Below are 27,940 nucleotides of genomic sequence, written 5' to 3'. Positions count from 1 at the left end.
CACTTTGGACTTTTTAATGTATGTATCTCGGTGTCGTGTTGACAATAATTTCCCGAATAGTGGAACACGGTGTGCCGTGCGTGCGTGAGCGTGGGGGCAGCCCCTTCAGAAGAAGCCAGCATCAGGCAAGCGCGGTCTGATGAAAAAAAATTGCGTGGGAGTTCCCTTCAAAGCCCCCTCCCTCTTTTTCACTCGCTATCTGTCTCTCCCTCCCTCTCCTGTGCATCCTCCCCCACAGCAGCAGCAGCAGCAGCTTAGCACCGCATCCAGCTTCCTCCAGCATCCACCCGAGGCTGGAAAGCAAGCAGCGTCAAATCCTACCCGGGCACCACCACTCCGACCCACGAAGGAGGAAGAGAAGCGAATATAGGAGGAGGAGGGTGGTCGCATCCTCGCCATCCGAGTGATGCCACAGCACCAACTGCATTCGGAGCAAGAGCACTGAGAGTTGATCTTGTATTTAAGCGGGTTCGGAGGGGAGGAAGCGTTTCCATACTCGAAGACAGCCGCAAACTGCCCATGAAGATGTCCAACGCTGACATCGTCCACAACGCCACCGATCGGGTGGTGAAATGTGAGTAGGACCCCCCCCCTCCCCCTCCACCAACCCCCAAAGAAATCCTTCATTTTGCCTCCCGATATTACATAACATCTTGTATTTTCGCTTTTTGTGCCGTGGCGTGAACGTGGCCTCTATTTTTTCCCTCCCCGTCCACGTCGTGTATCCGTGGTGCATTCGCGGCCGTCAAGTTGCCTGCTTTTTTTTTTTTTATGTTGACAAACAATCGTATTTCCTTGGTACCCTGCACGAACTCCAACAAGTACGACAGCATAGGGAGATATGGTGGTATGAATTTTAAAAATCGTAATCATGTATTTTTTATGTTTGTTCACAGCTGTCACCATTTGAATTTTCTTAGCTCTTAGGTGGGTGGGTGGGGGTGGGGGGCAGCTGAATGCTTAGCTCCTGCTCGAAGATGGGGCAGTGATGCAGCAGGATTTTGACAGGGAGGAGCAAGAAGAGGATATGGAACTATAAATTAACATTAACTGTCTTATATGTCTTACGTGTAAGTTAATATAAGGATTCCCGAAAGATGCATGAGTGGGTGATGAATCATGGCGTCACTGTGGATACAAAGTATGCTCAATGGAGGATGATGAAGCGCTCACAGTTGTGCCATAACTCATTTAGTACAGGCTCATTTTGTCTACGAGCCAGCTCAGTGTGTACCAATGCATTCGCCAGCATTATTAAAGCGATGGCTGTGCAGCTCAGTCAGCATCAACAACTTTTGCACTTGAGGTGACAGGGTCTTGTGGAAAAGACTGAGCTAAATTTGTAGATGGCAACATTCTAAATGATACAAGTCGGTGGTTCTCTCTTGTTTTTTTTTTTTTTTTTAAACACAAAGTACCACCTAAAATAAACTGCCACCATAACGGCCAGTATTAAAAAATGGTCAGGCCTAAGTGTTAATCAAGTAGATTTCATTCCCATAAAGTATGTAGCATGTGGTTTCGAATTATAAGACTATCACATTATGCACTGTTTACTGTGCTTGAATATAAGTAAAAGAAAAACATCACTTTCAATGTATTTGAATTAAGTTATACAAAATAAATGTTTAAAAAACAGTTCTTAAATTAAAAGGTTAATAAAACGGAACTGCATCTATGCTACTTTAAAAAAAATACTGTCCATAAATAGTAAATCTGAAATAGGCACTATGCATACAGTAGCTCCATGCTTCATTGTTGCATTTGTTGAAATACAGTAAGCTTTATAATTTTTTTAATTCAGTAATTCTTCCAAGTACTGCTTGAAGAAGTGTATCAGTAAAAGTGTATCAGTAAAAAGCTGCATTAGTCATTCCACCACTGCGAAGAGTAATCAATCTATAATCCATCCATTTCTGAGCCGCTTATCCTCAAAAGTCACCGGAGTCATTATCGACCAGGAAGCGGGGTACACCCTGAACCGGTTGCCAGCCAATCGCAGGCATAGGGAGAACATATAAACTCCTCACAGGCGAGCTACGGTCTTCATAACTATGAGGCAGATGTGCTAACCAGTCACCCACTGTGGCGCCATTATCATCATCATCAGCAGCAGCAGCAGCAGCAGCAGCATATTCTAATAAAAGGGCGCAGTCGCTGCTTACTGGCCATAGCACACAGAGTATGAAATTCAACCAGCATCACATAATTGTTAGACTTCGAATGTTCAGCCAAATGTTATTATTATAGTCTGCAGTGGCAAATACTACATCATACATGAATGAGTTATCAGTGAAAAAATGTTTCCTTTTTTTACACACATTTTTGTGGTGGATAAATCACTGAATACCATTGTCTATTACTGTACCATGAAACGGGCAACCCCACATTCTAACTTGTACACTTCGTCACACAGCTGCTGACACATTGTTATATTTGCGCTCGAGGCTGCCTCAGCTGTGCAAAATCCTCTCAATTTGATGTTTTACAGAAGCATGTCTTATTACATCTTGGATCAAACTTCCAATCTGTTTAACCCGCCGAGCCCATAATGGGTTTCCCCTGAAAAAGCTCTGTGGAAAAATTGTGCCTTTATATCGCTAATGTTCACATTTGTTTGACACAGTCAGAGAGGTACTGCTGTTCGTTTAACAATGTTTATTGGCGGTTGGAGTTCATTTTTATTTACAGTAATTGCTTCACATCGTAATGAGAACTATTTCACATTTTATGCTTTTCCATTTGCCGAAAAGACAAATCTGTCGGTCTAATAATTATTTTTAAGGACACATATTTCAATATTTTATTGTATTTCATCAGATTTTGCCGTGATACCTAATGAAGATTTGTATATAATATTAACCTAATGGCATAGTTGCACGAGTCATATTTAAATTGACATAAAACAAGAGAAAACACATTTCTCAACAAGCACATTGGTATTTTGTTTACCCGTAATTAATTTGGTAATTTGAAGTTTAAAAAAAATGGCTCAGGCTGTGCCATGCTATGCTATTAGGCTAACGATATAGAGAATATTTGAAACTAGTTATTAAAATTCACTACAGTAAATAAAAAGACACTTTTTTTCCCTCAAAGTTAGTTAAATTTTAAAGTCAGTTAGGATGATCAAAATTATTTATTGTCCTAAATGCCAGAATTATGAATGATGTTTTTTTTCAAAGACAGTTTTTCATTACTTACTTGAATGTATTTTATTAGTACAGTATTTGGTACTTTAGCCTTTAAACTGTAACATTTGGGTCAAATGTTTTTGATAGCCTTTGATAAGCTTCTCACAACAATTGACTGGAATTTCGGCTAATTTTGGCAGAACTGGTGTACCTGAGCCAAGATTGTACAACACTTTGCTTGCACACACCTTTTCAGGTATGCCTGTTGATTTTCCATCGGACTGTTGCAAAGCAACCACACAACTTGATGCTGCCACGCTAGCATTTCACAATTGGGATGGTGTTCTCAGGCTTGAAAGCTTGCCTCTTGTTCCTCTCGACATAATGACGCTCACTGTGGTCAAATAGTTCAATTTTAAATTTGTCAGACCTCAGGACATGCCTCCAAAACTAAGGTCTTTGACCCTGTGTGTATTTACAAACTGTGATCTGGATTAAACAAAAAAAACGTTTCTTTTGGAGCATTGAGTTCTATCTCACAGCCTGGCCTTCCAACCCATGATGGTGCAGTACTCTTTTCACTCTAGATAATTCCACACTCTTACTAGCTTTAGGCTGTACCTTAACAAGCAAAGTACATTAATCTGTGGATTTGTTTGAACGGATGAACATGGCATCTTCAGGCATTTGGAAATTGCACCCGAGGATTAAACACACTTTTCCAAGTCCACAATTCTCTTCTTAATGTCTTAGCTGATTTCTTTGACTTTTCCATGATGTTGCATAAAGCAGTGTGTTTCACATATGCCTAGTTCAAATACATACATCCACACAGGTGCCTCTCATTAACTCAAATGTCAATAAACTGAAACATCCAAAGAAATTAGATTTCCTAAATTGTTTTGAAGCACAGTCATCTTACTGTATGAAAACTTATAAGTAATGAAAAATTGCCCGTTTTTGGTTATCATAATTGACATAATATACGAAAAGTTTGGTGTGTCAGCCAGTGAGGGAATAAAGCATGTCTTTTCATAAAGTGTATGTAAATATCTGGCTTCAACTGTACTGACGGAATTTGTTTTCTTCCTACCAATTCTGACAAAATTTAATTGTTCTCAAATACTGTACAATGTTCTTTGCCTTTTTAGTCAGTCCTCTTGGGTTCATTTCAAAAAGGTACTTCACGAGTACTTCATTCTGCAAAAGCTAAAAGGGGGATACAAAAAGCACCATTGTGTCACTTAGGTGATAAAAGCAGATAATTTTGATTAGATGAGACAGTCGTATGTGGCCCGTGTAGCTAACTACTGATGACAAGTGAGTTATTTTTATCCCCCCAAGTGAAACTACTACAAGTTCATAGCATCTCTTGTTTCTATTCCGTATCTTAATGTGACAGAAGAAATGGAATCTGAATGCATTATGTGCTGGTCTATGCACTCTGTTTTTGTAAGGGGACTATCATCATTGTTTTGGAGGGAACGGAGAGGCATATTCAGGACAGTTACTGCGGGAGGTCTTAGTAACATACTGTGTGTAAAATAAGTATTCTAATCAAAACGGGCCAAGTAGGTCATTATGAAACGACATTAAAGTCCTGTAGAAAATGGAATTTCAAAAACAGCGCGTGAAGCAGAATACGGAACACATCTCTCTTGAATTGAATGTGCTAAGTGTCTTTACATTGTTAAACAATATGGTGCCATTCATGTTTAAGGACCCATTTAGTGGCAGTCCTCGCCTGAGTGAGTCCCTTTCCCTTTTGTGACCGGACTGACCTCAAGTGGGTTTTTGTTTACTTCATCTTTCAAGTGACCTCGCCTCTAAAGCGGCCAACTCCACAAGGGGGTGCAAATTCCCAATACAAATGCCAAAGACTGACATCTCATATGTTATGCCATCCATACAGTATATATATATTTTTTTAATGAAGCAATATTTTTAAGTTTTGGGGTGCTTCGAGCCACTACTGTGCAGCCGCATGTAATGCCTATGCCAGAAACCACCAATGGGCCCATCGATGGTGATGATCCATCAAGACATATTTGCACTAGTATTTGCAATAGAGATTTGCTTTTTCCCCCCATACACACCACATCTGGCTATGATATGAAGTCGCTCGTGTCTGCCTACGTTAATTGCATCTCTTGAAAATGCATACTGTCTTGTTAAACATAGCTGACGAGCCAATCAGCATCTCCTGACAAAACCCTAGGTTGGTCATTAGTAACGCCACACTGCCTTTAACTTGCACATTTTGAAAACGTGTCACTTGAGAGTCACAGTGGAGTCCGCTGAAACTCCTCTGTATAGCCTCAGATAGTTGTGCTTTGTCCAGGAGCGTTTATGTGAATGCCAAATGTAGTTTTATGCGTCGGCACTGGCTTGATGCCAACAGTCAGCTGCTGCTGCTGCTGCTGTTGCCCGGCAACATACAATATTTCATAGTTTAACTCTGCTGCTTGGGCGCTGAGCCGGAGTCAGCTTCTCTCATCTCTTCACTGTACATCAGGATGTGTGTGTGTGTGTGTTTGCATTGAAGACCATATGTATCTATGTTTTTCTTGGTTATTTGTGAGATTAAGCATACATTTGTCATTTTGTGACCAGGGGCAAATGCTAACAGGTGTTGTGGCAATTAAGTTTGACTTATTTAGCCACCTAATACATTACATGCCATGCAGGATTGTGCCCATTTAATCCAAACTCCAAATTCAATGATGATATCAATTGAAGCCAAACTTCCAACGCGTGTGTCTGTGTGTGTGTGTCTGTGTTGACAGTGCAGAATGTGTGCCGCTAATGTGTCAAGCGCACGTCGCCATCACAGATACACACTGCACACTGTGAACATTTTTTTCCCCTTCTCCAATTAAAAACACTTGCTGGCGCTTGCCTCATTATCCCGGGAGCAGCGACTTTAAGAGTTCTCCAGCCAAGCATTCATTATTAAAGAGCATGTTGATCATGTTTACTTTAAGCTTTGAGACGGTTCCTTTTTCTTCCCCTCACTTGGCAGTGCCGAGGGCCTGTGCTTGCCTATGCATGGGCTGAAATCTGGCAGGGGTACAACTGCTGACATCATAAATGTCGACTGGCATGTGCATTCATTTTATCAGTGGAAGTATTTGCAACTTTACAATCATCTGTCTTTTTTTTTCCTGTTAATCTAAATTATTTACAGCAGCCTCTTCTAGAGTCTAAGCCTGATGATCTATAGATTAATGGCAATACACAGAGCCTGAAAGCTCATCATCACACCACACAGAGATCAGCTCAACATCTAATAAATAAACCTTCCTGATAGTAATAATAATCTCTTTTGCACAGTTTCACTTTTAGTTTTTCACACGACAGAGAAACATTTCTTTCTTGGTTGGTCCATATATATTTGTTATTGTGTGTAGTACTCATTTTTTATTAAGACATGTACAGTAAGAATTGTACAATACATTTGTTTTGGTTGTAGTTTGGATTGCGTCAGATGCTTCATACTGGGAAGTTGTTGAAGTATTTTTTCCATCTTGATTCAGTAAGGAAGCCAAGATTTTAGAATGAGCCCTTAGTATGTTGTCAATTTTGTTTTAAAACTTCAAACGTAAGAGCTATTGTATAGGATCATTTTAAACAGTGCATGTATACCTCAGTATTTAGTATTTGACTGTATTTGAAGTTTGTCACCATTTGAAAAACAAATCTTTACCGATATATAGTCTAGAAAAATTATTGTCAGCTATCGTTTTGAATAATTTACTGTTTGGGCCCGCAAATGGATTTATTTTCCTTGTGCATAGTAAACAAGTCATATTTTTAGAACAGATTGCATATACTGTGTGGAACAAATGTATGCAGCGGCTTTGTTTCGCCTTTGGCAAAATGTGCATGAGGTTTTCTCATAATCATTTGTCGTTCTCGAGTGGAGTTTGCCTTGAGTCCCACATTTCTGATCACATTCAAATAGTGCCCACGTTAATTTGATGTCCTTTGTGTATGCCCCCAGCTGTCCCCTTTCCTCTAAGCCACCGCCTTACCATGAAAGAAGTGTTTGACTGTGAAGGGAAGCCACGAGTGGACCTCCTGAAGGCCCATCTTACCAAGGAGGGCCGGGTGGAAGAAGCCGTGGCCTTGCGAATCATCAATGAAGGAGCGACAATCCTGCGCCAAGAGAAAACTATACTGGACATTGAGGCACCAGTTACAGGTAGTTTTGACATTTAAAAAAAAAAAACAGAACTGCTGGGATGTAACCAGAATCATATTCATTTTGAAAATATGTCAAGAAATTTGTCTCCAATAATTTGGTGCAGTGACCGTTGTGCAAATGGTTCAGAGCATTTATTCAGTTTAAAGTGACTTGTCATGCGATATTCTGGAACAATGTCAATTTACTTCTCAAGCACAAGTGGCCAGTATTGGCCAATAACAGATATGCAAGTAGTGGAGATTGCCGAGACTACTGCAGTGAGTGTACAACTAATATAGAATTGGTCTGACGGAGATGCAGACCATCCAGGTCTGTCTTCCATATGAAAAAAAACTAATTACAAAAGGATTTCAAGTTCATTTTCAGTAAAAATGTATCCTCAATATTAGTTGTACAAACCTCATACCTTATAAGAAGTGCAATAAGTCAGGTACATCCTGGTTCCACTTGCAGAAAATGTGACATTTTTACTGTATGTCTGTTGCAACTACCCAGACCTATGAAGGTAAAAGTTATGTGTTCAAATTGCGACATCTCCAAACGCTGGCAGAGTCTGAGACTGCCAGTGTCTCCCTCTGATCAGCCTAAATTGTGGCCTAGTTTTATGCCATGCTGAACATGCCAGAAAGTCATATTTATTCTGGGTCTACACTCATCAAGGGATTTATTTCCTCAAACTGAGATTTTTTTTTTTTTTGCAGCTTCAAAGTTCGACAAATACTACCTGTATATATTTAGCTACTCACTGTGTTGATAACAGAAAAAGAAAATTAGAAGGGAAGGATAGTATCAACTGTCAGTATTTGGGAGTGGAAAAAAAAAGAATATGAAATATAGATGATGGACCGAGTGTTGCATAGACATCGACTGTGAATGCTCATTTCGCAACAGTGTGAGTTGTGATCGGATGTCTTCTAGTGGTTGAATAAAAGTTTTTAATTTTTTTGTACTCGATTATAATATGATGAAAGTTATTCAATTATTTCTTTATTTTTTTTCAACACAGTACAGCAGTCCTCCAATTATTTTGCAACGTGGACCACTTTCACATCAAGATATATTTCAACATGTAGGCATTGAAACAAAAACAATTGATAGAAAATACAACTTACGATTATTGCAATTGTAGTTGTACTTTAATTAGTCGTATGCATGTTTTTTTCAACATACCACTGGTATGACTATTTTAGACTAATAGTCATTGAAAAAAGACGAAGCTAGCTAGCTAGCTAGCTGGCTAACTGCTATTCTCCACCATCACCAAATGATTTTCGTACTCTGACCCAGCGAGATGGCTTGAGGCCGGACTGTGCGCTGCTCAGCAGAACGTTATAGTTTATTGACAGCAGCAGAGTCAAAGGTCCTCTGTAAATTGACCTATTGGAAGACAAAATACCAAAAACATGTGAATAGTAATTGTTCGACTTTGACCGTTAAATGTCTATGCGGTTGTTAGTTTGCAACGTTAAACCTGCTCGCAAGATTTTAATGTAGTCTCATTTCACTTTCACTGATCCCTCCCACCTTCAAGGCTCTGACCACAGACAAGCCACTCCCCCCCAAATGTGTATGAGCTCGACCCTCAAACGTAGCCATTCATAATGGCGTAGTCGGGATTAATAGTAACAGAGAACGCATGTCGATCTTGCATTAGCACTGTAAGAAAACCGACGCCGGCACATTGGTCGCATGACTTATTTGTAACACAGTTATCAGTTTGAAGTTTTACTTTGTGAATTAAAAATAAAAAAAAAACAGATGTGATAGGGCGGCACGGTGGATCAGCTAGAAAGCGTTGGCCTCACAGTTCTGTGGTCCCGGGTTCAGTCCTGGACCCGCCTGTGTGGGGTTTGCATGTTCTCTCCGTGACTGCGTGGGTTTTCTCTGGGCACTCCGGTTTCCTCCCACATCCCAAAAACAGGCAACACTAAATTGCCCCTGGGTGTGATTGTGAGCGCGGCTGCTTGTCTCCAAATGCCCTGCGATTGGCTGGCAACCAGTTGAGGGTGTACCCTGCCTCCTGCCCTTTGAAAGCTGGGATAGGCTCCGGCACGCCCTGCAACCTTCATGAGGATAAGTGGCAAAGAAAATGGATGGGATAGATGGAAAAGATGTGACAGTACATTTTTTAATTTTGATTTTAATTCCCAAAAAGTAACAAGTCGGCATGATGCTTCAAGGGTTGTTTACCATTATGAATGTCCTCACTAGTGAAATTGACTCTCTGATTGGTTGTGTCACTTGTTGTTTAATCAAATTAGAGGGCTTGGGCCAGAGAGTATCATTTTACTCACGTACTCTACGGTAGTGTCATTTCATAATGACAGTTTTAACAAATAATGGGTTCAACCCCTTTTGTCTGTGATTTTGCATGCAGGCATCTAATTATGATGGCACATTCTTAACTTGCACGGGCATACCACATGGATTTCTGTGTACATGCGTGTGTACGTGGTTGTATGTTCATGCGCGTGTGTGATTGCTTTAGTCAAACAAGCAGTCTCCCACTCACATCGCTCTAAGCTTTGAGTGGGCGAAGGCCACTGTGGCGCTGATAGGGGGGACAGGAAAAAAGAGTGGAGATGGGGGTGAGTGGGAAAGGGGGAGGGATTGGTGGGGGACAAAGAGAGATGGTAATGAAAAATTGAAGGCTGCAAGGAAATAGACATTTGTTTGCAATGCAGAGTCATACAATGTACAATGAAAACATAAGCGTGCATCTCTATCACTAAAGGTGTCTTGTTTCCATTTGCTGGGCAACAGCCTCTCAGCTAAAGACCATAAACACTGCTTCTTGTGACCCGGAAGACAGCATTTATTTACACCATTTTCACTTACCCATGAAAGAGAGAGTGAGAGAGAGAGAGAGAGAGAGAGAGAGAGAGAGAGAGAGAGACACTTACCATCCTGAAACACAACTGCATTTAACAGATCAAAGGGAAAATATAAACCAGTTGGATCTTTTCTTTAAAAGAAACATCATATTCGATATAACAATGGAGTTATATCATTTACTGAAGGGACGAAAAAGCAAGCTAAATTATGAAAACAAAAATACTGTAGTGCACTAGGAAATAGTGACCAAGCAGCTTCCAGTGTAAATTATGAAACTAACATTCATTTTAAAATGTGGTCCAGGTCAGGTATTTTCTGCTAGTGAGCATGTTTTGACGAAAAAAAAGCATCTTTGTAGTAAATATTTTTAGGAACCAGATTTGAATAAATTACCTCTGAACTGTGAGGTGGATGTGCTGCCCAGTCAGCGGCCAGTGCCAACAAATCCATCCATCCATCCATCCATCTATTTTATGAGCCGCTTATCCTCACAAGGGTTCGCGGGAGTGCTGGAGCCAATCCCACCTGACATCGGGGATAAGGCGGAGTACACCATGAACTGCTCGGCAGCCAATCGCAGGGCACATGGAGAGGGACAATCGTCTCACTCATAATCACCCCTTGGAACAATTTAGACTCTCCAATTAATGGATGTTTTTGGGATGTGAGAGGAAACCGGAGAAACCCCACGCAGGCACAGGGAGGTCACCGCTCTACAGCTGCGCCAACGTGCCGCCCCAAACCTACCAAAGAATTTTTAAAGATCTTTTTTCCTTGTGTCTTCCAGTTTGCGGGGACATCCATGGGCAGTTCTTTGACCTGATGAAGCTTTTCGAAGTGGGAGGCTCACCAGCCACAACGCGTTACCTTTTCCTGGGGGACTATGTCGACCGTGGCTACTTCAGCATCGAGGTGAAGCTATCACTTTGTTCCATTGTCATATGGCACCGCATTAGAGAGTGTTTGTAACTTATTTAACATCAAACCTCTAAAATACTTTCTTTGAATTTGTGTCTCAACAGTGTGTTTTATATCTTTGGTCACTGAAAATCCTCTATCCAAAGACACTATTTTTACTGCGTGGAAATCATGAATGTAGACATTTGACAGAATATTTCACCTTCAAACAAGAATGTGAGTACACCTCCGTGTTGAGTTGTTTTATCATAGTAATCTCATGTGTTTTCAGAGGCACTTCTGGACCAGTAGTCCTGCTTTGGCAGAACAAATGATATGGATTTCATGGATTAAAATGAAATGTTCTTCTGTGTTCCATGTTCACTTTGAGGACTTTTATCCATACTGTAGTAGTGTATCAGAGGGATCACATATACAGCTAATCGTCCTCCCATTGTTTGACAGGTAAAATCAAATATTCGGAGCAGGTGTACGACTCGTGCATGGACGCGTTTGACTGCCTTCCTCTGGCTGCGCTCATGAACCAGCAGTTTCTGTGTGTCCATGGGGGACTCTCACCAGAGATACACACCTTAGATGATATAAAAAAAGTAAGGCTGATTTGGAGGAGGTACACAGCGGCGGATAGATTTTGCCTTAATTGTGTCTCCCTTTCTGTCTGTCATGTTAAGTTGGATCGGTTCAAGGAGCCGCCGGCTTTTGGCCCCATGTGTGACCTCCTGTGGTCAGATCCTCTGGAGGACTTTGGCAATGAGAAAACCCAGGAATATTTCAGCCACAACACAGTGCGAGGCTGCTCCTACTTTTACAGGTGGGCTCATCCATATGTTATCAGAAATAAGGGTTCATCTGGAGTTCATTTCTGTCCTTCAAAACTCAGTCCGCAGTAATGGATTCACTCCACTCGGCTAATTTTTGGACTGCAGAGTATCTTTACCATTGACCAGAGAAAAACCCTTCATCCATCTGTGAAAAATGTCTTTTGACCGTTTCCATCTTGTCAATGATCAGGATCTACTCTTATCGCCGACTTTTCATTTTTTTTATTCTGTTAAAAAGATGAACATAATTGAGCATGAAGTCGATTAAACGATGAAAAAAAAACATGGTACATGAGGTGATTATGCAGTTATAAAGCGGAGCATGTTAAAGTGGAAGTGTGAACTGATCCTCTATTGTAAAATGTGAAAGAGCCATGGAAGTGGGTGCTAATGAGAAGCAGAGAGATTAGGTGGCAGAGGGGGGTGAAACTTTTTTAATGAAGGCTCAGAGCAGTTGATGTCGTGCCTCGAGAATTTAGTAGAAAATGCACCAAAAAAGCTACATGTATAAATTAAAGCTTGACTAACTCCACACTTTGTTCCATATTCAAAAGTTCGTTACATAAAACCTAACATGACTACTGTCCAGGTGTTCTGAATTCACAACTATAATACAGTGCTGAAAACATGTAAACCACCTTTAATATTCAGACATAAAAACACTAAAACACTCAACACAGTCTCTGTTCCCTTTAATAACAAAGGTGTCATGCAAAGCTGATTCATGACCCATTTCTTCCTCATGCAACTCACTTTTTAGCATTCCTGATTGTACAATTTGAACAATCAGTTAATAAACAATCAATAAAACACACAACCTTTAAAAGTTCCCTTCAATCAATTATTTTCTTAATAACGTTTGATGTCCTTTTATTGGGTTGGCAACATAATTTGTGTTGTAAATTTCCAGAATGTCCTTTTTCAAGTTATTCGAGTTAGTATTTTACACCCGGCTGTAGAAAAATCCTGATTTCCTCTTTTGTGAGATGCAAATATTCTTTCTGCGATTGGCTGGCAACCAGTTCAGGGTGTACCCCACCTCCTGCCCAAAGACTGGTGGGATAGGCTCCAGCACTCCCGTGACCTTTGTGGGGATACGCGGCTAAGAAAATTAGTGGATGGATGGATAGATGAAAATTTTACAACTATGGCTTTTCAGCAAACTTTGGCGACTGGTTGATAGTTGTATATTAATTGACAAAACTGTCACAATGTTGGTGAATTTAAAAAAAAGCATCATGCAATTTGTCATTTGCATTCAGTTATTAAACCTAAATCATATTACAGACTGGTTTTGACATATTGTATCTTATGGATGAGACAAAAAAATAAAAATTGACTAAAACTGACTCTACAGAGGGAAAATGAATGAAAATTACAAGTAAATAGTTGGCTCGCTGTCCTGTTTTCCCACCCATCGTGTAATTAAACAACTACGTATGTGGGAGTGCTAATATAGATTTTGGATTCTGAATTATGATCCCACCATACCAACTTTCTTCACCTATGACTTGGGTTACATGTCTGCTGCACGCACTGCATGTAGATGCACCTGGGAGAGTAAAATTGGTCTTTGATCAGCAGGAGGTTGCTTTTTCTTCAAAATATGGCAGACAGATTGGCCAGTCGTCATGGTAATAAAAACCTTACTCCACATGGCTATGCAATTGTGGGGGGTGCAGTGCACAGTGGCTCATTTTCATGATGGTACAGCCCCCTCAAAGCAGAGTAATTTTCGCACGTCTACTGTAAGATACGAAGCCCTTCGTGATCCTTGGGGTGGTGCTATGGTGAAAATAGAGTCATTGTTTTAATTTGTGAAAAGGTCATTCGTTTGTACAACTTTAAAAGCATATTCTGAGCAAAAACGTTAGTCAAATTCATTTACTCTCCACTGTCTGTTTTCTGTAATGCAGAAAATCTTATTAAATCCTCAGAACTACACGCTTTTGCCCCTTCTGACAGTCGTAAAAACGCTTACCATTATTTTCACATATACATTATGTATTTATGGACAAGCAGAACCAAGAATGACATCTTATTAAATATAAGTGAGGTACAAATTGTTCATCCAGCTGCACCCTTGGAGAGTAGTTGGCAAAGAGTACAAACAATATACGATAGGATATTGTCTTAGTGATGGGACTTTTGTGAAAATTATTCTGTCTAGTGTGGAGGAAGCTGGAATATAATTGTCATTTATCCCTCTGTGACCTTTGACTAACTTTACACACAAACCTATCTAGCCACCAGGACTGAAGAAACACTGGATCCATTGCCAATGCAAATCTCAAACAAGGACTGGTTGCAGTATTTCACGACTTCCAAGAATCAATCACATCTTCAACTTACTTATTTTTTGTCAGTGGAGCAATCTCAGAAATTTAAACTCCGAAGTATTTCATTTTTCTTAGGAATTGATTCCGCTCTGGGTAGAATTTAGGAGAAAATTTTATTATCTTCACACTAGAAAAAGCTATTCGAGGATCACAGTATGTGCAAATTTCTCAGCTCCACATTAATCTCCTTTACAAGGACGCACACACACACACACGTTGACTTTAAAATGTTATATTTTGTGACCAATATAGTGCATAGACATTTACAAGAAAATGCGAAAATGGAATTCTACAATGAGGGTTCAAGTTAGGTCACTGAATTTTGTTGATCAAGACAAACAAAGGCAATGATCAGCGGCCTAACGGATCAATTTTTTGAGCGTGTTCGCAACGCACAACTTCCATCTCTGTCTCTCCCGCTCACTGTCACTTGTCAGATTTCTCACTTGCGCTCTCTCACTCGCAGGCAAAACCGACACATAATTTCACAAAGGAGAAAAGAAATGTGAGCCGAAAGGCAGGCTGTGTGTGTGCGTGTGTGCGCGTGTATTTATGTGTTTTCTTTGATTAATCAATAGGACCCGTTTGAGCAAAAAGAAAATATTCTTGTCCTCGTTGTACTTTGGGATTTTCATTTCCTGCCTTAATAGGCATCCTTTATTCAAGACGAAAAGGGTAAGACAAACGTGATCTTAAATAAATGTAATGCAATATTTTCACTTATTTATAACTTGGAGATGGATATATATATATATCCATTCATCCATCTGTCCATCTATTTTCTTAGCCACTTATCATCACAAGGGTCGCGGGAGTGCTGGAGCCTATCCCAGCTGTCAACGGGCAGGAGGCGGGGTACACCCTGAACTGGTTGCCAGCCAATCGCAGGGCACATGGAGACAAACAGCCACACTCACAATCACACCTAGGGACAATTTATAGTGTCCAATTTATGCGTGATTTTGAGATGTGGGAGGAAACTGGAGTGCCCGGAGAAAACCCACGCAGGCACGGGTAGAACATGGAAACACCACACAGGCAGGGCTGGGATTCGAACCCCTGTCCTCAGAATTGCGAGGCCATCGCTTTACAGCTGCTCCACCATGTCGCTATATTTACACACATACACACACACACACACACACACACACACACACACACACACACACACTTTTTTTTTTTTTTCTTTAACCGCTTGTTGAGTTCACCATTTTGCAGACTTGTCAGTGCTCACTGTCAGCCATTGCGGAGCAGAGAGCGTCTCCATGTGAGGGTGAGCACAGCTATTTCCGGAATTTATATATGGGCCACCTTGGGAACGTTTGGCACGTGACCCAGATAAAAGACATGGCACAGTTTCGCCAGGTGCTGTTGGCACAGCGTCCTCATTGTTTTCCTCCCAGCACGAACCTTGGACCTTTAAATATTTCAAACACTTGTGAAAGTTTGATAGCTCTGCGGATGGGAAGTGGTGAAGTGCTGGAGGAGAGGAAGATGACGCGAGGCATGTGCAACATGCTCTGTTAAATTAGAAAGTGACTGGACTTTAACAATTGATGATGATCAGTGTAAAGTCAATTTGTCACTTGAGTCATTTAGAAAGAACCGTTCATCATTCAATTAATGGTCGGGCGGTTTCCTGTGAGGAGTGGGGGTGGAGCAACCACGAAGTGGGCAGGTACATGAATGTTGATTGGCAACAAAAGGTCAAAACCACGCTAAGTTATTTTAAACAGTGTTTATTGTTGACATTGATAAAGCTCTTGTGTGTGACTTGGCAGGCAGAATGAGAGCCCATTTTGAGCTTTGTGTTCTCTTCTTTGATCTGCATTGTGTAAGAAATTGATACTAAACGTTGTTGGTTGCATCATCGAAAATAGATAAATGATTATGCATTAGCATCTGTTTGGTAAAATGAATTTCAAATGCAATTTTGCATTGTTCATATTATATTTATCAACCAGACTATTTCCCGTTTTGCCGAATGTTCACTTTCTGATTTTCTGGTTATGACAAGCACCCACAAAAGTAAAACCCACGTACGGAGGAAATCCTTCGTGACTTTTGAGTTTTAACTTTTCTGTAATTGTCATGTAGGTAGATAGGCCGACATGCTTAATGCCTTCTGGCTGATTTCTTCAGAAAGATTCAGAAGACAACCGAAATAATTTCTCATATAGACGGTATAGAAGCAACAAAAAGATTTTAGTCTTGTCTTTTTTTTTTTTAAACAGAGTTGTACAATTCAACTGAAAGGTCGAGAAGATGGAAACAAGTGCCTTTACTCATCTTGTTTTATTCCCCAAACACTAGGGCTTGAAGATGTTTCTAAATGACATAACATCTTTCACAGGGTTGTATAACAGCTCTGTTGAGAGCTTCTGCATTGTGGGTTTATATTCATAATGCAGGATGGAAGTAACTCGTTTATCACTCTTCTGTAGAAATCCGCCCTTTACAAGCCCTTGTCCGAAGTTTTGCAACCAGACCTTGTTTAAAAAAACAAAATGTTTTAATGTAATGCCTCAATGTCAGTCTAGACTTCAAAATGAATATATTAAGCCTTGAAAAGAACTGTACGAACTTAACAGTTTTTTGTATGCTACGTGTGATTAGAGTTCATTTTCTCTCCGGTTTGAGCTTAAGGGCAAGAATCTGTGCCTGCTGCTTGCTGGGCTATTTTGTTTTGTTTGTGTAGCTGTTGGATTCTTTGTTTTTTCACATGCTTGCGTCATCTGTGACAAATATTTCGTGAGCAAAGCAACGCAAAATTATGTATATGATGCATTTCATACACAAGGTAACTAACTGAATGTGCTTGCATTTAAAAACAAAGAAAAAACTGCTGATACACATTTAAAACCTAGAAAAATCTATGGAATTAATAGAGCACACAGTAACTGACCATTGAAGTGAAAATGCTATAAAAACAAGGGGAGAGAATAAGTTTTTAACTTGGACTTAAAAACATTCCCACTTGGGGATGACATCTTCAACTGGCAATTTATTCCATTTCTCTGTGGTGCTGCTTGACAGCCAACCAAAATGTAAAAAAATACATATCCCATAATGACAATGTGCAACTTGTTTTTTTAGGTTTAGCAAATAAAATAAAAATAAACACTGAAGTAACAAGTCACAATGTAAAAGACAGAAATAGAAGGGTTTTTTTTGTTTTTTGGTGGGGGGGGTGACCTAATTTGTTTTGGAAAAGGGCCTTAACCCAACAAAATTCAGTGTGAATAATTGCCGGATGGACAGCATTTAAATTCTGGTTTCAAACCAATAAACGGACAAAAAAAAAAAAATTTTTTTGTAATTGTTGCTGAATCTTTCCTGATTTTTTTCTTCTTCCAGTTATCCAGCTGTGTGTGAGTTCCTACAGAGCAATAACCTATTATCAATTATCCGAGCACATGAGGCACAAGATGCAGGGTAAGTTCTCAGAGCGATACAATATATACATGCACCTTAAAAGACCAAATTGTCCATTTAAACAAAATCTTGTTGTTCTTGCCAGTTACCGGATGTATCGTAAAAGTCAGACCACAGGATTCCCGTCCCTCATCACCATCTTCTCAGCACCAAACTACTTGGATGTTTACAACAACAAAGGTGGGCAAATCTGTGGATCATTCGTGTATTTTTATATGTGAATCCATTTTCCTCGCGACCGAATGTGTTTATACTTTTTGATTGGGTTGCTTCTGATTTGCCGGATCCGGCGCTTGATTTGGATCTCATTAGATTGTGGTGGTGTACCTAATGTTGCGGCCTTTGAGCATATGCGGGAGTATAACGGTTTGGAGCTTGTGGACAAGACAGAGGAAAACATTAGGAAGCCCCCCCACCCCCCCACCCCCCGTGTGTTGGTGCTCTCAGATCTTGTCTTGCTTGCCATTGGCTGTGGGATATGTGGAGCGTGGGAGGGACTGTAGGCTGGCTGACTATCTCCATGTGGCTTTCTGCCACTTAGTGTATCAGTGTCAGCAGTGCCTGGCCTCAGTTATGCCATCTGCTGGTCGTCTTTTTTCCTGGTTGTCCACAGGAGAATGTTGCTCTAACATCGAACTCTACAGAGTAATGATTGAAAATTGCTATTTACAACCATGATAGTCAGTGTCATGGAATCACGTGTATTTTTTCACGGTTAATATTCCTTTTATGTTATAGATGTGATTCCCAACCAATGGAAATTGTCAAGCGTCAGTAGTATAATCAACCCATACACAGTAGCCACGTGCTGCCATTCATACAGCAGAAAAGATGGTTTACTGTATGTACAACTAAGCAGGTCGATTTGTCGGTGAAACGAGATCCACATTATTGTTGTTTTTCTCCATGGCCTTGTAGAATAGTGGGTCTTTATAGCTAGAACAGTTTTGCCGTTCAACGGGAGATTTCAAAATACTCCCTCTGCTTATTTTTTTATCTTTTAAATAATTATTCTGATTTATTGAAAACGGAGCCAGACAGAAAAAGGTTTTAGGGGACAGACAGAGGGATAGAGAGTAAGCAAGGGGACTAGGTGTGAGAACCACAGCAGAACAATATTGAGACAGTCTGGATAATTGAACATGATGAGGGGTTGGAGGGGGGGGGGGGACCCAGTGAGAACATGCAATAACTAACCAAGACATTGTTGGATCGTCTTTTAGGTGTCTAAACGCCTGCAACAACATGTGAGTTGATATCATAGTACAACCTATGTCACAGTATATGTGATTCCCATACAAGTAATTAAAGTCGATAGTGCAGAGGGGGAGGGCGACCAGACCAGACCCAAAACCAGCACAGTGGTGCCAGCACCCGGACCGACCCCGCCCCACTATACTTGGTGCCCACGCCCAATTCCAACCCCCATCAGGTCCAACCGAGGTGGGAAGCGCTAACACCCACCATGAGCCCCAATTCAGCTCGGGACCTCGCACAGCCCAAGTTTGTCAAGAAACGAGCCATCGTTCACCCAGTTTTGTTCTTTCATTTGTGAGAAAAAAATGTAAGGTCCAAGCACCGTATAGTGGAAGTGAACTGTAATCTACTGACTTCATAATAAGCAGTGAATATTTCTTCAAAGAGAGGTATCGGTTTAATTTCACTAGTAGCTGAAATTTACTGTCAAACTAAACATACAACTAGAATTACACATTGTCTATAATGAATTTAATCGGTGTCACTGCATTACAACCCTAAGCAACGGTTTATTGAACACAAATGGAGGGAGCAATCATTTTGTACTGTACAATAATATGGCCGCATATTGCCTCAAAACAAAAGGGCGTCAGTGTCGCAGGCAGTCGGCTAAATGGGACAACCCCACTCCCCGCCCTCGTTAGTCCATTCTGTCGAGGTTCCACTGTATGTCTGTACGATAATATCGTCCAAGTGATTAGTTTGTGCACACCGGAGGGACCGGCACAGTCACAATTTTTACATGCTGCTGCTTTTCTCCCAGCTGCTGTACTCAAATATGAAAACAACGTCATGAACATCCGACAGTTCAACTGCTCGCCTCATCCCTACTGGCTGCCCAACTTCATGGACGTCTTTACCTGGTCGCTGCCGTTTGTTGGAGAGAAAGGTACGGACGGCTCTTACTCGTGCTTATGTAATCTGCTACCTCCTTGGATCAGTGCTCCATTACCAGACCTCTTACCTACGCTCTGTTTCCTTCTCTCTTAGTCACAGAGATGCTGGTGAATGTGTTGAGTATATGCTCCGATGACGAGCTAATGAATGATGAAGATGAGATATTTGACGGTAACTGTCAAATTTAGCATTGTTGGAAATCTAACATGCCGCACTTTGCAATGGACTGTGATGCGAATGCTGAAATGACATTTCCTGTGCGAGAAAGACTGCAAATCTTTATGGGTGCCAGAGGCAAATATAGGAAATAATAGGAACATTTTGCCACATTTGGCGTCAAACAATGTTTCAAAAACTGGTGTGACTTTCTCAGTCACTTTTGTTCACGCTAAAACAACATTGTCAACATTGTCAACTGTTAAATCCAAGTGTTAGATATTGTGCCTAAATGTTACATTGCAATGATGTACCTATCGAAATGTTGCAACTGAATCTTTAGCATAAATCTAAATGTTAAATATCAATTTTGATCATAAAACTAAAGGTTCGATCTGAATGTTAAAGTGAAAATAAATGTCTTTTAAATTTGATCGACCACCCAAAAAATTAACCCTGCCTCTTTACCCACTCGCCAATGTTTTCGGCGTGTCCGATGAATGTGTGCAACCACTACGGGGCCGGCTGAAAAATTGATGCTACTTTGTCAAGCAACTTTATTTTGCCTACAAAGCTCTAAAGCGGTTTTGCCAGTGCAAAGTCTTGATCCATTTTTTTTTTTTTTTACCCCCTCCTCGCTCTTCCGCCTTTCTTACTGTGACGTATAGGCTCTCACGGCCTACAACAAGGTGCTCTCAAGCGCCCACGTAAACGGTGGTCCTGTCTCTGGTCCACATCCTCGCTGTTATGTCAGCCTTTTTTGCCCCTTTGTTCTTCTGCCTTTCTCTCGCAAACGTAGGCACAATCGTGGCAGTTGACAGGGGATTTAAAAGCAGTCAGGCTTCCTGACTATCCAAAGGAAAGATGCATTTTCAGGGTGTCGGCGATGGTAGCTAACTAGCTAACTGCATACCACAATAACAAAATAGTTTGAAAATGTAGCTCTACAATACAGTACTACATAGTTCTGAGTTTTTGCATATTTTGAGCAATTATCAACATTCACACTTGACACATTTTTAATGTATACAACAACAAATCTCTCAATTGACTTGAATGAGCCTTCATCACAATATAGGATTGAAGGGGTCAGAGTGTTTTTATAGCATCAAATAATAAATAAAAATCACATTATCTGTAAAAATTGACTCCCACGTATTTCTTACAGCCAACGCAGCTGCGGCCCGCAAGGAGGTGATCCGAAACAAAATTCGTGCTATTGGAAAAATGGCCAAAATGTTCTCGGTCCTCAGGTAATTCTGATCTGCAGCACATAGTACTTCCTTAATTTATTATAGCCATCATTTGGAAGTGGAAAACTGTGCCTGTGACCCTCACTACATTTGCCAGCCGCATTATTAGGCACACCTACACAAGTGCAATCCAGTAAAAGAGCTGTATCAAGTATTGTTTTTGCAACGGTAATGATGCTCAGTTTTGATTGACACCGTCAGGGATCTTAAATATGTTGATTATTGTGTCCCCTGGGAAATCCGGCTTGCTTCCACTTTCCAAAAACATGAGGGGGAGTTCAGTGGAAGAATTTTTCATGCAAGTAATTTTGAGCATGAATGGTTGCTTGCTAACTGCGCGTGTGACTGGTGGATCAATCCGGAGTACTCAGTCTCTGCCCCAAAGTCAGCGCAGATGGGATAAACTCCAGTTCATCTGCAACACGAACAATGATAAAAAGCATAAAAAATGGATGGCTGTTGATTATTGTGACTGCAGTTCTCACTCACGGGGCAATCAAAATTTAGCATCATCATCTTTATGAAGGCATTATTTGCCATCAGCTCTCCCTCGTGTTTCTCGTTCGATAGCAAATTTATGTAATGACAAGGCCAGTAAATGTTTTTTGTGAACAGTCCCAGGAAGGGCAAAATTTTCACCTATTTCAAAGTAGTTCATATCATCTGATCTGTCTGATCTGTGATACCTGCAGAGAGGAAAGCGAAAATGTGTTGACGCTCAAGGGCCTGACGCCCACCGGCATGCTACCGAGCGGGGTCCTCTCTGGGGGAAAACAGACGCTGCAGAGTGGTAAGTACAAGGCTGGAGTTAAGATTCCTTTGTACTTTTTCTTCAGCTTTTCTTCTTTGCTGGTTTGTTCACCTCTATCACCCTCTGAAGCGGTCTAAAATCTCTCCACGTGTTGTTCTACTGGACCTCTGGTTTCCTCCCACATGACAAGAACACGCTTCTTAGCCCAAATGAAGACAGATGTATGTGCGTGAATGATTGTTGTCTTGTCTACGTGCCTTCTAAGTGACTCCTGAACAGTTCATAATGCAATTGCAATTGTGATGAATATGCTGGCCGCATATCAGATGGAAAAGTGTTGGCCTCAGAGTTCTGAGGACCCGGGTTCAATCCCGGCCCTGCCTGTGTGGAGTTTGCATGTTCTCCCCGTGCCTGCGTGGGTTTTCTCCGGGCACTCTTGTTTCCTCCCACATTCCAAAAACATGCAACATTAATTGGACATGCTAAATTGCTTCTAGGTGTGATTGTGAGTGCGGCTGTTTGTCTCGATGTGCCCTGTGATTGGCTGGTGACCAATTCAGGGTGTACCCCGCCTCCTGCTCGTTGACAGCTGGGAAAGGCTCCAGCACTCCCCGCCACCCTTGTGAGGATAAGCAGCCAAGAAAATGGATGAATGGATGGATGAATATGCCTCAGCATTGTTCAAAAACTAATAAAAAGTTTTCACTTTTCTTGAACATGGCAAAAGTCACTGATGGGGTCGTGATAAACGCACCTGATTTTGGTGCGGGCAGCGTGGGTTCAGTTCTCACTCAGTGACGCTGCGAATGGTTGTCCGTGTCTGTATGTGCCCTGTGACTGACTGGTGACCAGTTCAGGGTGTAATTTCCAGCACCCTGCCACCCTAACCAGGATAAGCGGTGTTGAAAGAAGATGAATGGATGGCATTTCAGTTCTATGGTGTTTCAGTCTGAACACTAGGGGGCACTGTGTCAAGGGAGTACATCACCAATAGACAAATAAGAAATGTCAGCGCCAAATTGAGAGGCCTTCCAGCAATAGATTTTTCCTTTGCTTTCCAATCCGAGCAAGAGGAGGATAGTCTGTTTGAATTCTATAAATACTTCAGAAAGGTGCTTCAATATAACCTTTAAGCCACCTTTGTCAAAGGTTACTCCAGACTAATCTTTATGAAAGGAAAGAAGATCCAGTATATTGCTCATAATCTTTTATAGCGTAAATAATTAAAGCAATGGACAATCGACAAAGTTTACAGACTGCACGAAGTCTTGAGTTTCACGTTAGTGACTTTAAAAATAATACAGTAATTTAAAAAATGATGCAAAAAAATAGTACTGACCAGTATTGTCAGTGATTACAGTATCAACAAACATCAGAACAGTCTTACAAAACAGTAACAATGTGAACATGCATGGTTTTTTGTTTTTTTTTTTGTTACATGCAAAAATAATATTTTCTGTTCTCTGTACAGTTCAATGATTACATAAATGCAACATACATGCATAATATACAGGTTCAAAAACAATATATACAGTGTTATCCTCACTTCAGATGTCAAAAGGGTTTTGTGGCTCACCGGGATTGGCTCCGGCAAGCCCCCGACCCTTGTGAGGATAAGCAGCTTAGAAAATGGATGAAATGATTTGTTATCTTTTTTTTCTTTTTGTGTTTCTTTTCCAAATGGCTCTTTGGTGGATGTGAATGGTGGAAATGAACAAGTACAAATGGTCGCTTTGTAACCTCTATATTTACATCCAAAAGAAACATGAATATGAAATATTGAGTTGTAGAACAGTCTACGATCTCACACTTTATAAATTGATTGTAAAATCTTTGAAGCTATGCTTTGGTTAGAATGGAAGTCAAAACTTCAAATGTTTGAAAGCATTTAGCTCATTATTTTCCATGTTGATCGGTCCCTGCCATGCTCTCTTTTTTTGTCTTTCTTGTTGTTGTTGTTTTTGTTTGCTACTCTCCACATTTGAATTACGAGACCTGTAGTCGACACTGATTCTCTCCAATCCACGTCAATGCATGGCGTCCCACCAAGTTTGGCTCCATTGCTACTGAACATGTGAATTGCATCCGACCTAACATTGAGCTTCCTTTTTGAGCGGGGCTGCCTTTCTGACATTTGCATGGCTTTATCCGGAGTAACCTGCTCCCCTCCTCCTCCTCCCCCAGCCACCATTGAAGCCATTGAAGCCATCGAGACCAATGATGAGGACAGAGAAGGTAAACCTGTGTGAGCCCCACCCACCTCCAACCTCCTTCCCTCCCTCCCTCCCTCCCTCCTCCCAACATATGGGTTTCCTCCCTTCATTTTCCCAGTCCACCTCTCACCAACACAAGCAGCATTTCACACACGTTGATTAAAATATTGCTTTTTAATGGGTGCGTGTACAACACGTGAGACAACATATCACTCTTAAGTTAAAAGAGGGTTTAGAAATACTGTATCCATGGCAACCTGTTCCAGGGCTGTCCAATACTGCTATGTTTTTTTAAAAAAAAAACACACAAGTACAAAATGTATCTCTTTATTATTACATTAACTGTAAAAAGATTGTGAAATAATTAGCGTTATCATTGCAAATAGGGAACAAAATACTGTATCCATTGTACGTCTCATGAAAAACAATTCAAAACAAATAGTTGTAGTAGTAGTTATATACACTCAAAGGTACACCTGTGTAGTCTAATAAAATAATAAAGCGGACTTCGGCGTACATCAGTGGGGTCAAACTCGTTTTTGGAGTTCCGGTTTTCCTCATCGGCCCGTTATGACTGTGAAACCATAAATATCTTTGATCGCCTCATTATATTTCCACATGGAAACTACTTTTGGAAATCAGAAATCAAGGGAATGTGTTTGTCAACTATTGTTGTTTTGGAACACAAAAATGCTTACAATGCCTAAATGTTATTATTTATGTTCTGAGAACTTGAAATTTTGGTACAGGTTTGAACAAAAATCACGGAAGTTAAAATGCAAGATTTAGCTTCGCGGGCCACATAAAATCGTGTGGCGGGCCGGATCTGGCCCCCGGGCCTTGAGTTTGACACCTGTGCTGTACATGATGACAACTAATATTAGACCTCATTAGATGCTGCAGATGTATCTAGTGTTTTGACAAATGAGCTTGGTTCAAGTGACACCATTATGATTTTGTTTTTATTATTTTTTTCACTCTCAAGTAGCACTCTTGGTTGCGTGAAAAGAAAAGCCCACCCCATCAAGTCAGATGCCTCCTGATCCGAATCAGGTGTCTTCCGAATGTGGTTAAACATCCAATCTGAATTTCATACCTGCAAATGCAAGTGCATTAATAAGAATCTTTATTAAAAATCACCTGTATTAATAATTTAAACCCTAAATAAACCAACTACCATCACAAATGTATTCATCATTTTACTAATCTTACCTTACCCTTAAAGATATAACCGCTTTTAACAAAGACTCCATAACATCCACTAACAACCCAGGATAAATTTAGCTCGTCCCTGACATACTAAGCTCTTCCCTCAATCAAAATGTATCATGTCAACGTACTTCCGTGGACCAATTACTGTGCAACTTTTCTATTTAGACCAGGCTTGTGGGAATTTTAGGACATTTCAGAAAGAGCAGAAAAATCACAAATGGGTGAATTTGTAAATAGTGCACTGCAGATATGTGGATGATTACTCGACAGTCCTCCCTTGCCACATCTCGTTTCACTTTTTTGTGGTTTCATTGCATAAGTCATACAATGAAGAAAATGAGTATTTGAACACCCTGCTATAATGCAAGTTCTCCCACTTGGAAATCATGCAGGGGTCTGAAATTTTCATCGTAGGTGCATGTCCACTGAGAGAGAGAGATCATCTAAAAAGAAAAGTCCAGAATTCACAATGCATGTTTTTTTAACGATTTATTTGTGTGATACGGCTGCAAATCAGTCTTTGAACACCTGAGAAAACCAATATTAAGATTTGGACAAGATATCACCTCGTGGGGTCTCAATGATCCTTAGAAAGGTGAGGTATCAGCCCAGGACTACACGACAGGACTTGGTCAATGACCTGAAAAGAGCTGGGACCACCGTTTCCAAGGTAACTGTTGGTAATACACTAAGACGTCATGGTTTGAAATCATGCATGGCACGGAAAGTGCCCCTGTTTAAACCAACAGCCCGTCTTAGGTTTGCCAATGACCATTTGGATGATACAGACAAGTCATGGGAGAAGGTTTTGTGGTCAGATGAGACCAAAATGGAACGAGTTGGTCATAATTCCACGCACCGTGTTTGGAGGGAGACGAATGATGAGTTCCATCCCAAGAACACCATCCCTACTGTGAAGCGTGGGGGTGGTAGTATCACGCTTTGGGGGTGTTTTTTCTGCACATGGGACAGGACGACCGCACTGTATTAAGGAGAGGATGACCGCGGCCATGTATTGTGAGATTTTGGGGAACAACCTCTTTCCCTCAGTCAGAGCATTGACGATGGGTCGTGGTTGGGTCTTTCAACATGACAATGACCCGATGCACACAGCCAGGAAAACCAAGGAGTGGCTCCATAAGAAGCATATCAAGGTTCTGGCATGGCCTAGCCAGTCTCCAGACCTACACCCAATAGAAAATCTTTGGAGGGAGCTGAAACTCAGCGACAGCCCAGATACCTGTCTGATCTAGAGATGATCCGTTTGACCTCTGTAATTGCAAACAAAGGCTACTGTACCAAATATTAACATTGGTTTTCTCAGGTGTTCAAATACTTATTTGCAGTTGTATCACACAAATAAATCGTTAAAAAAAATCATACATTGTGATTTCTGGATTTTTCTTTTTAGATTATCTCTCTCACAGTGGACATGCACCTACGATGAAAATTTCAGACCCCTCCATGATTTCTAAGTGGGAGAACGTGCAATAGAGCAGGGTGTTGAAATACTTATTTTCTTCACTGTACATGTCGGAATTTTGTATTGGCTATTTTTCACCATATCGCAGGATTTCATGGTGATCAGTTCTCCACGCCGACTGTTACTGTCGACTCATGTAGCAATAAGCGTGAGCCAAGACGAATGTGGGAGGGAAAAGACAATGTCCAAAGTTTGCCATCCTTTCACACTTAAATGACGAGGACAGAACATCATGTTTCTTCTGCAAAGCAAAACAGGATCATGCAAATGAACGTCTACAGTAAAGTAAAGTACATTGTAAGCTAATTTAATATCGCCTCCCACCCACTGCTACTTGGAATGAATTGAAGTCCCTCAATAGGTGGTCAATGATAGACAAAGCTGCCGCCGCGCATTCAATCGCTTTGTTGAACAAATGGTAGGAAAACAAACATGCAATAAACAATAAACATTCATTCAAGAGCTGCCGGTGGCTACATTGGTTACATTGAGTATGCATTTTTGTTTCGGTATCTTGTATAAAGCTTTAAAATATAAATAATGACTAAATATACGGGCACTACTTTGTGGATTTTCATCTATTGCCTATCTCCTGTGTATCACATGTGATTTAAGTTATTTCACATGATGACACCTCAAATGTCCACAGAAATAGGCATTAAATTGGTATTGGGTACTTGGGCCTGCAGTGTAAATCCAGCCTCACAAGTGTTAAATATACATGGAATCGTATCAACCAAAAACAGCAATAAATGTACCACGACGGGTGTATCAGAATACACAAATGTGAATCTGATCCGCTATTTTGTGTCCTGTTCCTCTCCCCCTCAGCCATCCGTGGCTTTTCCCCCCAGCACAAGATCACCAGTTTCGAAGAAGCCAAGGGCCTGGACCGCATCAACGAGCGCATGCCCCCTCGCAGGGACGGCGTCAACCACGTGGGTCACTCCATGGGCAAGATGAATATGTCCGAGGCAAACGGCACGGATGACAACAGCAACATCCAGTGAGCCTTGGTCGGTGACAGTG

General features: G+C 40.9%; 1 protein-coding gene across 1 annotated transcript; it reads left to right on the top strand.

Annotated features, from left to right (window-relative positions):
- The first annotated feature begins 249 nt into the window (after nucleotides 1-249).
- On the top strand, nucleotides 250-27,940 carry LOC133492293 (protein phosphatase 3 catalytic subunit alpha-like). The gene is made up of 14 exons (XM_061804404.1): nucleotides 250-574; nucleotides 7,138-7,338; nucleotides 10,964-11,088; nucleotides 11,199-11,310; nucleotides 11,539-11,684; nucleotides 11,766-11,905; nucleotides 17,612-17,689; nucleotides 17,775-17,869; nucleotides 19,710-19,835; nucleotides 19,937-20,014; nucleotides 21,168-21,252; nucleotides 21,945-22,042; nucleotides 24,188-24,238; nucleotides 27,743-27,940. Exons 1-14 carry the CDS (start codon nucleotides 520-522, stop codon nucleotides 27,919-27,921), a joined length of 1,569 nt encoding a protein of 522 aa, XP_061660388.1. The 5' UTR covers nucleotides 250-519; the 3' UTR covers nucleotides 27,922-27,940.

The sequence above is a fragment of the Syngnathoides biaculeatus genome, chromosome 18 (assembly GCF_019802595.1).
Source record: "Syngnathoides biaculeatus isolate LvHL_M chromosome 18, ASM1980259v1, whole genome shotgun sequence".
Lineage (NCBI taxonomy): Eukaryota > Metazoa > Chordata > Actinopteri > Syngnathiformes > Syngnathidae > Syngnathoides > Syngnathoides biaculeatus.
This window is presented reverse-complemented; position numbering and strand designations above follow the sequence as displayed.

Bases quoted from the DNA above. Each gene is read 5' to 3' on its own strand.
- LOC133492293 (XM_061804404.1), top strand. From the start codon at position 520: ATGAAGATGTCCAACGCTGACATCGTCCACAACGCCACCGATCGGGTG. The intron at 11,311-11,538 runs GTGAGTACACCT...ATTGTTTGACAG, and splicing joins TTTCACCTTCAAACAAGAAT to GTAAAATCAAATATTCGGAG. The intron at 19,836-19,936 runs GTACGGACGGCT...CTTCTCTCTTAG, and splicing joins GCCGTTTGTTGGAGAGAAAG to TCACAGAGATGCTGGTGAAT.